This window comes from Ursus arctos, unplaced genomic scaffold (genome assembly GCF_023065955.2).
Source record: "Ursus arctos isolate Adak ecotype North America unplaced genomic scaffold, UrsArc2.0 scaffold_17, whole genome shotgun sequence".
NCBI classification, from domain to species: domain Eukaryota; kingdom Metazoa; phylum Chordata; class Mammalia; order Carnivora; family Ursidae; genus Ursus; species Ursus arctos.
In genome coordinates, this window is record NW_026622841.1 from 53,331,757 (window position 1) to 53,347,909 (window position 16,153).

The 16,153-nt window shown below is 36.6% G+C and overlaps 1 protein-coding gene across 5 annotated transcripts in view; it reads right to left on the minus strand.

Moving 5' to 3' along the window:
* The window catches only part of L3MBTL4 (L3MBTL histone methyl-lysine binding protein 4), a 416,634-nt gene that overhangs the window by 251,982 nt on the left and 148,499 nt on the right, over nt 1–16,153 (minus strand). For all 5 annotated transcript variants that reach the window (XM_026496009.4, XM_026496008.3, XM_026496010.4 and 2 more), the window contains 5 exons: nt 13,570–13,674; nt 12,396–12,531; nt 10,297–10,388; nt 8,671–8,825; nt 7,504–7,580 (listed from right to left, as the gene is read on the minus strand). In XM_026496009.4, the coding sequence (XP_026351794.2) occupies nt 7,504–7,580; nt 8,671–8,825; nt 10,297–10,388; nt 12,396–12,531; nt 13,570–13,674 (565 nt within the window). The remainder of the gene's footprint in view (nt 1–7,503; nt 7,581–8,670; nt 8,826–10,296; nt 10,389–12,395; nt 12,532–13,569; nt 13,675–16,153) is intronic.

Genomic DNA, 16,153 nt, shown 5'->3' on the forward strand with positions numbered 1-16,153 from the left:
GAAGCCCATCCATTTTTGGTTCTCTGTAGAAAGGCACTGAATAGAATATGTAACACCTTGTATTAAATTTGTATCAGTGAAAAGCACCTTTACATTTTATACTTCACACATTTTAAAAACTGTCCTTTTTTTCCCCTCTTTCTCTCCCTGAAAAGGCTCTTTTATCTGGACTCTATGAGAATCTGAGTATACCCCAGGGGCAACTCTACAGATCAGCACACACTGTTCTACTTTCAAGCACCCTAATCGTTCTCCGAGGAGCAATTACACACACACACACACACACACACACACACACGTAGAAGCTATAACAAATACAGCAAATACGTTTTATTCTGACAATGTAATCACAGCCATAAAATAAAATTTAATGTAAAATTCTATAGCCATAAATGATGCTTAAAATATAAATTCACTTAAAGTAAAATAACTACGGCTAACAAGCTGGTGGTACTAAATTACTAACAGAAACAAGTCATTCATACAATGTTAATTTCTTTTTGTCTTTTACTAGGTTCAAATTCTAAAAATACATATACAGACATAAAATATACATGACATCTAATATATTACATGTATTTCTATCATCCTAGCCTCAGCGTTGTCACACCAGAGGGAATACCTGAAGATCATGTGATTGGTTGGTTTTTCTTTTAAAATCTCAAGTCCAAATTCCCACTTGTCAATAGCCTGACTACACAGCATCCTATTATCCACAGGGCCCCTTCTACTATCCACGGTTCCAAACCTTTCCTCTCGTATGCAGTTAATAGGGACCTACCATCTTTGGTCACTCTTGTTTTCACACAAACCTACAGGCCAGCATAATCATAACTCTTCACAAGCTTTCAGAGATTTTTGTTTACTGATAAGCTTTATCTGTTTCCACCCAATTTTTGCTCACATTTCCTCTGCATATATTTTCATTGCACTCCACTGTCTAGTTCATACTTTGATTAAATGGCTGGTCTACTTGAATTTTTATTTTACATATCACCACATCAAATGGGAAGTTTTCTGTGGTCCAGTGTGGTCCTGTGACCATGAAGGGTCAAGCCATCCAACACCATGAGAAGAAACCCCTTTATGACACAGTTGAGTCCCTCCTAAAGAAAAGCAATCATACGGTGGATAAACATTTTAAATAACTAAGCATTGGACTTATTGTTTATCCTGTTTTTCCTTAGCACTCTTAGCAGCCTTAGATACACTTTTAGGAATAAAAACATTTTAAAAGGATACATGAGATTTATCCTAGGAATACAAGACTCCGTCAGTATATACAAAGCAATAAATATAATAACACCGTATAAAGCACTACTACTCTTTCATGATAAAACAAACCAGGAACAGAAAGGAACTTCCTCAATCTGAGTAAGGCAACTACAAAAAAAAAAAAAAAAAAAAAAAAAAAAAAAAAACAGGTGCAAATGCCACACTTATGTGTGGAAAGATTAAGCATCCCCCTAAGATTAGGAACAAGAAAAGGATGTCTCATCGTGCCACTACTATTCAACAAAGCACTAGATCTAGCCAGAGGATGTAGGGAAACAATAAAAGGCCTCCAAAATGGAAAGGAAGAAGTAAAAGTGTCACCACTTGGAGAGGACATAATTTTGCATATAGAAAATCCTAAGGAATACACACACACACACACACGCAATATTAGAGCTGATAAATCCAGAAAGTTTCAGAATGTAAGATCATTGTACAAAAATCAGTTGTATTTCCACACAATGAATAATCCAAAGATGAAATTAAGAAAACAATTCTATTTAAAATAGCATAAAAATGAAAAGACCAGGAAAAGACATGACAAGAAAACAATACCAATACCCCTTCTGAATATCAATAAAAAAAAAATCCTCAGCAAAACAGTAGCAAACTGAATTCAAAAGCACATTTAAAGGATTATACACCATGAAACTATGGGGAAGGGGGAACTCCCACATAATCATTTAAATAGATACAAAAAAAAGCATTAGACAAAATTCAATATCCTCTCATGATAAAAACACTCAAAACTAAAAGTAAAGGGAACTTTCCTAATATGATACAGTACATTTATTAAAAATCTACAGATAACATCATGCATAACGGTGAGAGTCTGATTTTCTGGCCTAAGAGTAGGAAAAAGACAAGAATTCCCACTTTCACCACTATATTCAATGATGTACTAGAAGTCCTAGCCAGAACAACTAGACAGGAAACAAAATTAAAGGTATTCAAATAGGAAATTTTAATCTTTTGGGACATTGCTCTTTTGATAGGCTACACAATTCTATATAAGAGAATCCCACAGAATACACACATTAAAAAAAGTAAAAAAAAAAAAAAACCCAAAACAGGCTAATACTGGCATAAGGATAGGAATATAGACCAATGGAACAGAATGAAGAGTCCAGAAATGAACCTAAACATCTATGGCCAACTGCTTTTCAACAATGGTGCCAAGACCATATGATAGGGAAATTGTTTCTTTAACAAATGGTACTGGTTAAACTGGATAACCAAATGCAAAAGAATGAAGTTGAACCACTACCTCACTTCATATACAAAAATTAAATCAATATGGATCAAAAACTCAAATATAAAAGCTAAAACTATAAAATCCACAGAAAAAAACATAGGGGTGATCCTCATGACTTCAAATTTTGCTGTGGATTCTTAGATTTAATACCAAAGCACAAGCAACAATTGAAAAAATAGATAAGGTGGACCATCAAAATTAAAAGCTATTTTACAGCAAAAAACTTTATCAAGAATGTGAAAAAACAATCTATAGAATAGAAGAAAACATTTGCAAATCATTTATACAATATGGGTTTCACATCCAGAATATACTAAAAAACTGTCACAGGGTGCCTAGGTGACACAGTTGGTTAGAAGTCTGGCTCTTGGTTTCAGCTCCGGTAGTGATCTCACGGTCTTGGGATCGAGCCCTGTGTCGAGCTCCATGCTCAGCAAGGAGTCTGCTTGAGACTCTCTCCTTCTCCCTCTGCCCCTCCCCCTACACGTGCATGCTCTCTTTCTCTCAAATAAATGAATAAACCTTAAAAAAATTCTCACAATAATAATATAGTAAATGGACACAATATTTAAATAATATATAAGTAATAAAAAGACAACCCATTTTTTTTAAATAGGCAAAGGATTTGAATAACTATTTCTTAAAAGATATGCAAATGGCCAATAGCCACATAAGCTACACCACTGGTCATCAGAGAAATATAAATCAAAACCACAAGATACCACTTCACACCCTATAGGGTGGTTTTAATCAAGAAAACAGAAAATAACAAGTTGGCAAGGATGTTGAAAAAGAATCATTGCCATATGTTGCTAGTGGGAATGTAAAATGGCACAGGTACTTCAGAAAACAGGTGTCAGTCCCTCAAAATGCTAAACATAGAATTATCCTATGACCTAGAAATTCTACTCCTGGGTATACACCAAAGAGAAGTAAAGACACAGGTCCACACAGAAAACTGTACACGGATGCTCATAATAGTATTAGTTATAACAGGCAAAAGTACAAATGCCCATACAAATGTCCACCAACAGATGAATGGCCAAACAAATCATAAAATAGGTACATACAATGGAAAAGTATTCGATCATAAAAGGGAATGAACTGCTGATCCATGCTACAACTTGGATGAACCTTGAAAACATTACACTAAATGAAAGAAGTCAGACACTGAAGGTCATGTATTACAGGATTCTTTTTATATATAACATGTATATCAAAAATAGGAAAATCCACAGAAAGCAGAGGAGAGGTTATCAGGGGATGGGAGGCAAGGAATGGGGAGTGTATACTTAATAAGTACAGAATGTTTTTATTGGGTGATGAAAAGGTTTTGAAATTAGAGAGAGCTGGTGGTTGCATAACATTCTGAATACACTACCACTAAATCACACACTTCAAAATGGTTAATTGTATGTCATATAAATTTCACTTCAATTAAAAAAGTATACTTCAGAACAAATTTAATAAAGTGCAAGACTTGTAGACTAAAAGCTATAAGATATCACTGAAAGAAAATTAAAGACTTCCATAATCAGAAAGATGCCCCATGTTCATGGACAGAAAATTTTAATATTTTTGAGATGGCTACCCCCAAACTGATCTACAGATCAATACCTATCAAAATCCCCATTGGCTTTTTTGGAGAGAAATTGGCAAGCTCATTCTAAAATTCATAGGGACATATTTGCAAGCGACTCAGAACAGCCAACACAGTCTTGAGAAAGAACATAAAATAGAGTTAAAGAACTCACAATTTCACAATATTTACTACAAAGCTACAGTATTCAAGATAGTGTGGTACTGGCATTAGGGCAGACATATAAAGGAATGGAATAGAATGGAGAATTCAGAAATAAACTCATCTGTCTATAATCAACTGTTTTTCAATAATTCTGCCACGACCAATCAATGGGGAAAGAAGAGTCTTTTATGAAAAGTCTTTGGTTTAGGCAACGGTTTCATAGACACCAAAAGTACAACAAAAGAGAAAACACATAAATTGGACTTCATCAAAATTAAAAACTTTTGTACTTTAAAAAAAGCCGTCAAGAAAGTGAAAATGACAACAGTGTCTAATATCCAAAGAACCCTTACAACTCAATAATAGGACAAATAACCCAACTCAAAAATGGGCAAACAATGTGAACAGATATTTCTTGAAAGAAGATACATAAATGGCTAATAACCACAGGAAAAGATGTTCAACATCATTAGTCATTAGAGAAATGCAAATCAAAAGTACAATGAGATCTAACTTCACACCCACCAGGACGGCTGTAATCAAGAAGACAATAACATGCAGGTGAGGATGTGGAGAAACTGGAATTCTCATTCATTGCCAGTGGGAATGTGTACTGTGCAGCTCCTTTGGAAAATAGTTTGTCAATTCCTCAAACACAGAATTACCTTATAACCTTGAAATTCTAGTCCTAGAATTATATACCCAAAAGAAATGAAAACATATCACTCAAAAACTTGTCCATGAAAGCTTACAGCAGCTTTATTCATTATAGTCAAAAAGTGAAAACAAACCAAACGCCCATCAACTAATGAATGCATAAGCAAAACGTGTCATATGCATACACTAAATTATTATTTGTGGACAAAAGGAATGATGTACTGAGACATGCTACAACATGAACTCTGAAAACATTATACTAAGTGAAAGAAGCCAAGACACAATAGGCAATATACTGTATGATTCCATGTGTGCCAAGTGTCCAGAACAGTCAAATCCATAGAGATATAAAATGGAGTCGTGGTTGCCTAGGCCTGAGAGGGAAGTAAGAATGAGGAGTGACTGAGTACAGCAGGGTGTGCTTTTGGGGATGATGACATCTCTGGCAACAGTTAGAGGTGATGATTAGACCGCCTTGTGAACATACTAAAAACCACTGAAACATACACTAAAAGGGTGAAATTTATAAAAAGTGAACTATATCTCAATAGGAAAAAAAAAAGTAGGTAAAGAATTTCCTGCAGAGAAACAAAGTACTATAAGAATTGGGGCTTGGGGGAAGGCAGTATTTTAGTGTATAAAAACACTCCATAATGCGTAAAAGGGATACTAACAAGCAGATGAGGTTTAGAGGTAGGTTAACTGGAAGATTCCAATTCAGACATTGTATATCAGGACAAAATAGCCTCAGAATTTTAAATCTACATCTTAGGGAAGAAAATATGACCCTGAAGTGAAGACTTTATATCACTAACTTGGTCTTTGGCTAATACTCTTACTCAAATCTCGGCATGGTGATGATGTTTGTATATGCAAGCAATTCTACAGGGAAAACCATAAATCTGGGTTGAGTTCCATTGGTCCTTTATTGACTTTATGAACTAAATAGTCTCCTACACCCATCAAGCAGGCCTTAAAGTTTTGGCCTTATCTGGGGTATGGAAGCTTTGCCCCCTTACTCCTCAGTTCACGTTAATGACAGAAAGATTCTGGACATACAGTTCTTCAAAGTGCTGTACAGACTATTTCCAGGCGGACATAGCACCAGGAGGCAAGATGATGAATTTAACCACTGATTGTGTCCATGAAGTGTAGTGAGAAACAGCTGCAGCTAGCAGAGAAGTAATTCCACTAGAGGAAAATGGAAAACAGAGTGTGCTGTGCCTCCAGGCACACCAACTCAAACCACATATTCTGAGATCTGAGAAAACATTTCACCTCATCTTGAAGAACATTATTCTAAAGTTAGCTTTAGCCAGTTTTACAGAAAAACAGGACAAACAACTCTAAATCTGTGTATCAAAGTCAAATTTGAGAAGATGTTATATACCTTATAAAACTTTTCTAGACTAGTTGCATAGTTGAAATAGGTTGTGGGTTTTTTTTGTTTTTTTTTTTGTTTTTTTTTTAGGTCTGATTTGGTTTGGTCTGTTGATTGTTTTGAAGTTTTAAATTTTTTCTCACTGAACTTATGAATCTGGTGACAAATCCTAATCAATTTTCTGTATTAAGAAAAAATTTTTAAAACACAGCAAAATTCTAGAATCATTCAAATCAAAACATTAAACAACTGCTCCATTCTAGAATGGCATGTTACATACTCTATGTTTCTTTTAAAGATTTATTTATTTATTTTAAAGAGAGAGAGAGAGAGAGAACACGAGCGGGAGGGGCAGTGGGAGGGGAGAGGGAGAATCTCAAGCAGACTCCATGCTGAGTGTGGAGCCCAACTCGGGGCTTGATCTCAGCACCAAGAACACGACCCAAGCCCAAACCAAGAGTCAGACCCCTAACCAACTGTGCCACCGTGCCCTCCTACTCTATATTTCTTCCTGCACATTTTTTATTGAAAGAAATTGGTTCCTCCTAGAATAGTTATTTTAAAAATGCTAAGCTTACACAACTACCATATCTAATTAATTTTGAAATTTTGGAAATTAGAAAACATAAATTTGATACAAAAAATCTCTAAATACTTAATATTTCTGTAATGAGAAAAAATATAAATAACTAGAAAGAGTCCTTACTTTGGTGTTTAGCTGAACCACCTTTTGGTTTGGTGAAAAGGTCTGGCGAGTCTGAAGACTCGTGGTTAATTCTCATTCCTTAGATTTCTACACTTCTTCATTTAAATCCAAAGAATATTTAACAAACTTATGATTCAATTAATGGGTTAGCATAAGCTATTAGATAAATTATGTAGGTGGAAATAGCTAGCTTTTAAATACTGATCCGCAGCATTGGTACACATTTCGTTGGATAAAAATTTTTAGCAACCTTTTTTTTAAATGGCTGCCTAATACATCTTTAGAAACACAGTCCATTTTCATTATGGGAAAGACAAGCAGATGTCAGACACCTGGGTTACTGGGTAATCACAACAACCTTGCACAGTATTTTTATCATATACTTTGTATTAAAATCTGGTTTGCATAAACAACAACAACAAAAAGAACAGCTATCATCACTCGCACGGGGATGCCTTCAAAGAAAACGCAGCCAGTCCACTTACCTTGGGGTGCTATCAGAGTTCTTCCATTCTCCTGACACCAACCAACTGGCTGGACATAAGGGCTATTTACATCACACCTGCAAAACAGGATTCTATTTCAGATCCTATACAAGTCAGTGCCGGAGAAAGAATCCAAGAGTAATGACCATTCTAGATACTGAGACACACCATGAAAGATGTAACTACATAGCTAAAACATTTTATAGCTACATAGAATTAGAAGTAATTTTTAGTGCTGTATTTTATAAGCTAAGTAACCAAACTTCTCTATTTTACAGAACTTTCTCAAAATTTAAAAGCATTTTTAAAAAAGTGTTTGACTAGGACCTGAACTGCCAGTGTTATCCCCAAAGAGTGAACAATTTAATAAGCCTCTCCCACCACTTCTTGCTAGCAGCAAGGGAAAATATTAATAGGCCTGCCCAAAGTTTAATAGGACAGACCAGACTCCATATGCCTCCAATTTCCTCCCTCTCCTTTTCAAGGAACCCAGACCATTCTACCTAAGACACACAGAACAATTAATCCATGCTCTGCTTCTTAGTTCAAAGGAGAAAACAGGGGCCCCTTCAAGTGCATGAATAACCATAGCCTTAGGCAGAGACTTGACGGTTATTCAGGATACACTGAAGAAATGCTACGAATATTATTTTTGCCGTTCCCTCTTCCATATTTCAAGTTTTTACCCAGAAAACCTTTTTTAGCTCCTGCAATGTTAGTTTAATGGTATCGTAGCATACATTTTTTCTGCTCCCCGCAGGCTTTCAAATAATTCACTCCATTCTCCCTGTGAAAATTCCCTTTCAAAAATATGACAGGCTGAGTTCAACATTTTTCAGGAAAAAAAAAAAAATACTGCAAGTTCTTAACTTCCTCTTCATAGAAATGCCTCCCTTACAAACTAAGACACAACATGGTGAAGTGCCCTGACCTGGTCATATTATTTCAGAGGAGGCCTCATTAGGTAACCTCTCATAGAGTGCAGAAGTCTCTCGGGCACTTTAATTCAGCAATTCGTGTGGAAGAGAAGGTAATGAAAAGCCGGCCGCTAAATTCCGGATGTTCATTACTCTAAGAACAGCAAGGACAGTGACAGTACCGGAAGGAAAATAAATTCTTAGCACCGAACATGAACACACGAAAATAAAACGCACATCGGTGTCTCACCAGTAATCGTAACTATCATCCCAATTGTCAAAATGCACTAGTAAGCGATCTTCAACAATATCCGCTATGGTTGCCACACACACCAAGGAAGGGTTCTTCCTGTCGACGGCCTCCAGCTTCATTCCAACCTGAAATTCTTTAGGCATTGGCCCATTCTAACACAGCACCAGAGGGAAGAGGCACAAAAAGAAACAGGACACCAAACAGGACTGAGCTACTGTCAAAACTTCTATGGTTAGCATCAGAACAGTCAGTCTACAGGCAACATTACCCTCCAGAATGAAGCCAGCAAATGCTAGTACAAATATTCTAACAAACTGTTAGGAAGTTAACATTCATAACAAAATCCAGGAAACTAGCTGTTACCTTGTACTTTTTCTCTTTTGTTGTGCAGGTAAGTTACATTCCCCTCATCATCATCACTTTCCCTTTTCAGTTCTTAGAAGAAATTTTATTAATTTTAAAATATGATGGTACCGGATACAGGAGTATCAAGTAATTTTCTCTGCTCCCCACAGACTTGAACAGTTTCCAAATACCAATGTTTGGAGCAGTAAAGATAGGATCGTTAGCACCAAAATTATCATTTACTTTGATGAGAGCTGAAAACAGTGGCTCTCTCAATATTTAAGAAACACATGTACGAATCCATAAATAAACCTATACTTGAAAAAAATCCAAATGCTTTTTTTAGTATCTATACACATTTTTTCATAGTAAAAAACAGTAAGGACTATGATTTAAAGTAACATTACAATAACAAAACCCCACTTTTTGTACCAGTGTAATTAGCCAGTCCTGGGATTTAGAAAGTATGCATACAGTATCTGAGGACTAGAAGACAGTTTTTTCTACCTCTTTACTATCTATACTGAACCTTGCTTTTTATTTTCCTTTAGTACATTACATCTTTAAAAGCAATTTCCCATTTCTATTACTCTCTTTCCTTGATACAACTCTTGAAACACACAGAGCAGTTGTATAACACTGATTTCAAGATCAGGGTGAGTGTCCTACAAAGGGACACACAGCCAGCAGGTGGCAGGGCAACACTAGGCTTCCCTGCCCCCTTCCCTGGTGTGGCCTCGCTGTGGGCCCAGACAGACAGGGGCCCAGAGGATGCAGGGGGTGCACCTTATTCTCATTCTCTCCTGAAGAGCTGCTAGGTTGTGGGGAACACCGATGGTATAACAAGTGTGCTCTACCCAAATCTTCATACGCTCCTTGAATCTGTAGGAAATGACACCCTCACTCTCCTTACATGTAAATCCACCTATGCTGGGTTTATTCAAAGTCTACCTGTGGTATCTACTGATCTCAGAACACCAAAGCTAAGTTCAAAGGAGTAACTCACCGGAAGCAAAAAGAAAAAACATTTCCAAAAGGCATTTTAAATTTTAGCAGGATTTAAATATAAAGTCTTCAACTCCCCACATCTAATTAAAGTATTTAATTGTACATTTGGTGGTGGTGGGGGGGAATATGCCTATAGGAAACTGACAAATTAAGTGAGAAAAGTCCTAAGAAGCTAAGGATTCTGAAAAAATAAAACAGAATATATAGTGAATTTTAAGAAATTTAAGCTCAAGTAGAAATCTGATTTATACTGAGGAAGAAAATACTTACAGAACTTCTGTTTCTGAATAATTTCTTGGGAGCATTTTGCAATTTGCAGGCCTTCAAGTAATCCATCCAAACAAATTTATCTTTTCTATAACCTAAAAAAAGTGCGGATTACTCAAAATACCCACAGGATGTAACCATGTGCATATTCAACATATTAGCCTTCTTCAGTCTTCTGTTATAAATTCAATGTCCTTTAGCAGACCACAAATGATTTAAATTAAAATCCCTAAATTGTTTCAATGTTTTTTAACGTATGAAATTCAAAACTGTTGACGTGATTTCCCATCATGTATCATTCCCTACAAATTTTTAAAATTCATTAAGATATAGAATTGGTCCCGTGGTGACCTGATGGCAGGCTCATCTCTTAGTAAGGCTTTCCAAAATGGGCAAAGGGAAGAGACAAAAGTTCCTGAGCTCATCACCACTCCTGAAGAAGCCATGTCACTGAGAACCTCAGAGGTCCTGATGATGCAACAATCCAGGGTTCCAGGCACTTGGGAAAATTACAGAAACCCCTTCACAATCCAAACCATTTGGTGGCAACAGCTTTCTGCTGCTTGTCTGTGTGGGTTTCCCCTTTCTTACTGATCCTCTCCTCCATGTGCCCTAAAGTGGCACACAGGGTGCTGGCCCAAACAAGAGGGGCTCAATAAACAGTTTCTGGTTGAGGGTTACATAGAATAAAAGTCAGGCTCCTTGCACGGCCTCTAACTTCAGGGCCACACCGCTAACTTCATCTCCCACCTCTTGCCCTTGCTTCTCTGCTCCAGCCACATTGATCTCCTTGAGATTCCTCAACTCGGCCTGAGGCTCCAGCCCCAGGGCATTTACTCTTGCTTTTCTCTCTGAAAGCCCTCTTAGCCAGGGCCTCACTGATAGCCTCACTTCATCCCCCTATCTGTGGGACATCACGATCTCATGCCCTTCTTCAGCAAGCTGTCTGTCCCCCGCCCCCCAACCCTGTCACTGCTTGACACCATAGCTTACTTTGGTCTATTACTCCTCGCACCCCTGGAATGAAAGCCCCGTAAAGAGAGAGATGGTTTATTTTATTCACGGCTCTATTCCCAGTGCCTACAGGCAGCAAGGGCTCCATAAAGACCTACTGAATGAAGGAGCCCGTGACCAGCTTTCATGAAATCCGGAAATCTTAGGGATTCTGCCACTGGTCTCAGGGGCGGATACCGAAAGGACACTCTGAGTTGGTCAGTGAAATGACTGTATACTGACTCCAGAAGTGCCACTGTCATCAAATACTCTAACATCCAAGCAGGGCACCATACACAGAGGTCTGCCGAGCAAGGAAAGGGGCCCACGGGCATCTCAACTGATCAAATCCTCACCTCGCCAGCATACAACAAATAAAAAAGGCTTCAGCCACATCTGCCAGGCCCAGGTTCCTCTCACACACAACAAGAGACAAAATATGAGATTTTTGATTCCCGTCAAAAAGAAGCAGACAGTGAAATCCTCTTTTCTTTCATAGTTACCTCTTTTCCATGATTTGTTTGAAACAGACGATATACAGTGACTCAAGTTTCCTCACTATACAGCGTCAGTGACTAAGTGAAATAGTTCATTTCAACCATGATGTAAAATTAGCTTCTTCATTCCTTCTAAGGTTTAATAAGCTTTATGTTGTCACAAGATTTTATTTCTGCCATAGGTACCTTATCAGCATATTAGACATAAGCAGTCATTGATGCTTTTCTTTTTTTTTTTAAGATTTTATTTATTTGAGAGAGAGAGAAAGAGATAGCAACAGAGACAGAAAGAGCGAGCACGAGCAGGAAGGAGAGGGAGAAGCAGACTCCCTGCGAAGCAGGGAGCCCGATGCAGGGCGTGGGGCTCGATCCCAGGACCCTGGAATCATGACCTGAGCCGAAGGCAGACACTTAACCGACTGAGCCACCCAGGTGCCCCAATGCTTTTCTTTTAAAGACATTTATTCATTTCTAAAAATGGTATCCTTGTAGTCTTACTGTTTTTTGGGAGGTAAGCTTTCATTGTGAAAATCAATTCACACCAGGCTCTCTTGTTAGTATTTCATGAAATGTTGTTAAAATAAAACCGACTCTCTTTCCATCCCGGCTTACCCTTAGGGATGTGCAATTCATGTTTGGTCTTCTCACACCACCCTACTGGATGAATGTCAGGGGAACCGGCATTGGTCCAAAAATCATAGCAGCTTAAATAACCATCAAAGTGAAGTCTGAGGCGGTAACCACACACCTGTAAAATGGAATGTTTGCAATCCTTCATTAAGTGTCATGCATTTGCAGGGTACACAAAATTAACAAAATATTCATATATTCTGTCAGTGCCATCAACAATATGAACCAATCCTTCCATCCACACGCGCTTGTATTAAAAAGCAAATCTAGAGATATAAAACAAAATGCCGACAGACACGATCTTCCAAGTATCCAGAATTTCTTCCGTGAAAAAATTAAACCTTTTACTCAGTCTAGAAATCGGAGGTCAATTTACGTCTCCGTCAATGGAAGAGTTTTATTTGTTCATTCAATACCTGTCAAATACTGCTCTCAGAAACCCCATTTCCTGCTGTCCCACGACACTGTAAGCTAAAGTACAGAGCAAAACCAAAATGAGGATGCGTTCGTTTCCACTCTAACATATGGATCCAGCATACTCAATAAAGGAAATAATAAAACAGTGTAGAATACATCCTTAACACATGCTATGCAAGTTTAATAGCTATAATCAATCAGTAAATTAAGTGAATAGGGTTTTTTACATGATGTGATTAAAAATATAGAGGTCTTCCATCATTTTAATAATATAAAATGTTTGTAAATATTACATTTTATAAGCCATTTACTTTCATCAATGGCTCTTCACTCTACGTAATTTTCATAAAATGCTTATATTTTTATAAATAGATAATTCATGTGCATGGATATTTTTCATATACATTTCTCATCAGTTCAGCTAAAACTTGAATAATTATGTCTCTTTTAACAGATAAAAGCAACACTGTGGGATTCACTGATTGTTACCAACCTCAGATGAGAACTATTTATCAACTGAATCAAGGGTAACTGCTAGTGATGAGAGACTTATTAAAAGATTAATATTCAGAGAAGGAAAAAAATTCATTAAGAAACATATTTCACCCATCACTGATTAAAATAAATCCATGATGTACGGGAACTTGTTTATAATGGAGAGCACTCAAATTCATTATTCTCTAGAAAATTCTCTTCTGTCACTGTGCACTCAGCCCAAGACAATAACACCATCTCTTACCTCAGCTACAGAAAGTACACAGAATACAGATGGATGTCGGGGGTCAATGCCTTCTAATCTCATTCCAACCTGAAAACCATTTTCGTGCTCCGGAAAGGATTGGTCCTACAAAATTTCATGATATCACATTAGCTACCGAAATATCTTCACAATTTGATATAAAAACCCTTGGTGTTGCTATGCATACAATCAAGAACTTACTGTATAGGCTTGGAAGCTCACTGATACAGCTAAAGATCGAGGGCTGTTTTTCTATATTTGGCCCTCAGAGATGGTTTGATCATTTTGATCATTTTATCATTATTCAGGAAACAGTTCATATGAGAAACTACATGTCCTGTGAACTCCCATTTATTCCTTTTGCCCATTTTTCCTTAGTGATTTTAGGGAGCTCTTCCTGCACTCTGGAAATAATCCTTTGTTGATTATAATGATCACGTATTCCCAGTTTGTGAGTTGGCTCCTTGCTTTATGATGACTTTGTGGAGAGAAAATTTTTTTATTTTAATGTAGCAAAATACCAATTATTTCCAGTACAGTGTGCACATCTAACCTACGAATTTCCTCATGACCCCGAAGTTACACGGACATTCTTCTTGTGTTCTTTTAAAACTTCTGTTCTTCATATTTAAATCTACAATGCAACCAGAATTAATTTTGTTCTATGGTGTGAGGTAGGATCTATTTTTTTAAATATGGAAAACAGAGTATTCAACAAAATTTTTTGTATAGTTCATACTTTCATTATCAGCAAATTTACCCCTGTTATATCATGTTTCTACATATTTGTAGGACTACTTCTGGCCTTTCTATTCTGCTCATTGGTATATCTGCCTATATCACATTGTCTTATTGGCTTATGACTTTATGTGAAGAGCAATATTTATCATTATTGAGTCTTCTAACTTAGGAACTTGTTCCCTCTCCATTTAATCTACTCATTTTATTTGTCCAAGGTGTTTTTAAAATTTTCAAATTGACATCATATGTTATTAAAATTTTCAAATAGGCTTCAAAAATGCTTTCTTATATTTATTTCTGTATACCTTTTAATGTTTATTGCTACTGTAAACGGAATCTACTTTGTAATAGACTTTCTAATATGTTCCCATTCATATTATTTTCTTTAATATTAGCATTGTTTCCCACAGCCTTGCTAAATTATTATTACTTTTGAGCAGTTTTAAGTAGATTCAGCATTGCTAGTCAATTCATTCTTAATTGCAAATAAATTATAAGTATTCTAATAGAAAGTGATTATTAAAATCTAGTTCTATTAGAACAAGAGCTGCTTTTTAATCACTAATTGTATTACCCTTTATTACTGGTTAACATATTAATGTTTATTCTTTTGAAAAAAATTATTTTCATTTGGTTATAATGTCAAACTTAAAAGAGAAGTTTCAAGAACAAAATAATACAAAGAACATGCATAGCCTTTGCCTGGGCTCCTTTATTGTTAGCAATAGTAGAAACTTCATTTGTTTTACCATTTCTGTTTGCGCTCTCTCTCTCTCTTGTATCTGTGCCTACAGACAGCTATAGACATAGATACACATCCACATGTATATATGATTGTTTCTGAGTCATTTGACTGCCCTTTACCCTTAAATACTAAATAATTTTCCCTTAAGAGCAGGCAGTGTATTTCCCTGAGAATGGGAACATTCTCTTACGTAACAACAGTCCAGTTATCAACTTCCACAAATTTAACATTTATAAACTTTTAACTAATCTTCCAATGTTTCCAATTTATCCAATAAAGCACTTTATAACATTTTCCCCTCCACAACGGGACTCAGTGTAGGGTCAGGTATTAAATTTAGTTGCTATGTCTCTTTAGTCTCCTTTAATCTGGAACCCTTTCCGTACTATTTCTTATCTTTTATAACATCAACATTTTTAAAGAAAACAGCCTTTCCCCTCCTCCATTTTTTTAAATAGAAAGCTCATCATTCAGGCTGTGTCTGATGTCTCCCACGTTAGATTCAGGTTATGCATTCTTTGCCAGTAACTACATGGGTGATGATGTGTCCTCAGGATATCACCTCTGGACCGCACGATGCCCATGCTGCCCCTCACTGGTGATGCTGACTTTGATCACACAATGACAGTGTTGTCAAGTCCTTCGCTATATAGTTACATACAAAAACACACATACATACCTACATAAACATTTACACATAGACATACATATGTGCATTCTTGTGTATATTTTACAAATCCTAAGTTCATACAGATACCTAATTTCAGCCCATCCCCAAAGGGTTCATTCTGCCTTTTCCCATCCATTTTTGTCTTTCTCCTCTAACCAGGTCAACACATTGACTCATATACTAAATCCAATAGCATATCTATTATAGTTTCAGGACTATTTTACCCACACTACTATAATAAACAAATCTACAGAAAGATTTCAGGATTTGTTTGCAATTCTCCCTCCCTGCTCTGCCATTTATGAATGGCGTATACAGTTAAAAACTGTGTTCATATCCTACTTGGATTCATGTTTTTCTCTCTCTTTAGTGCAGTTAATGTATTCATTTGAAATATGGTGGAGTTCATTGATTTAAATGTGCTTTCA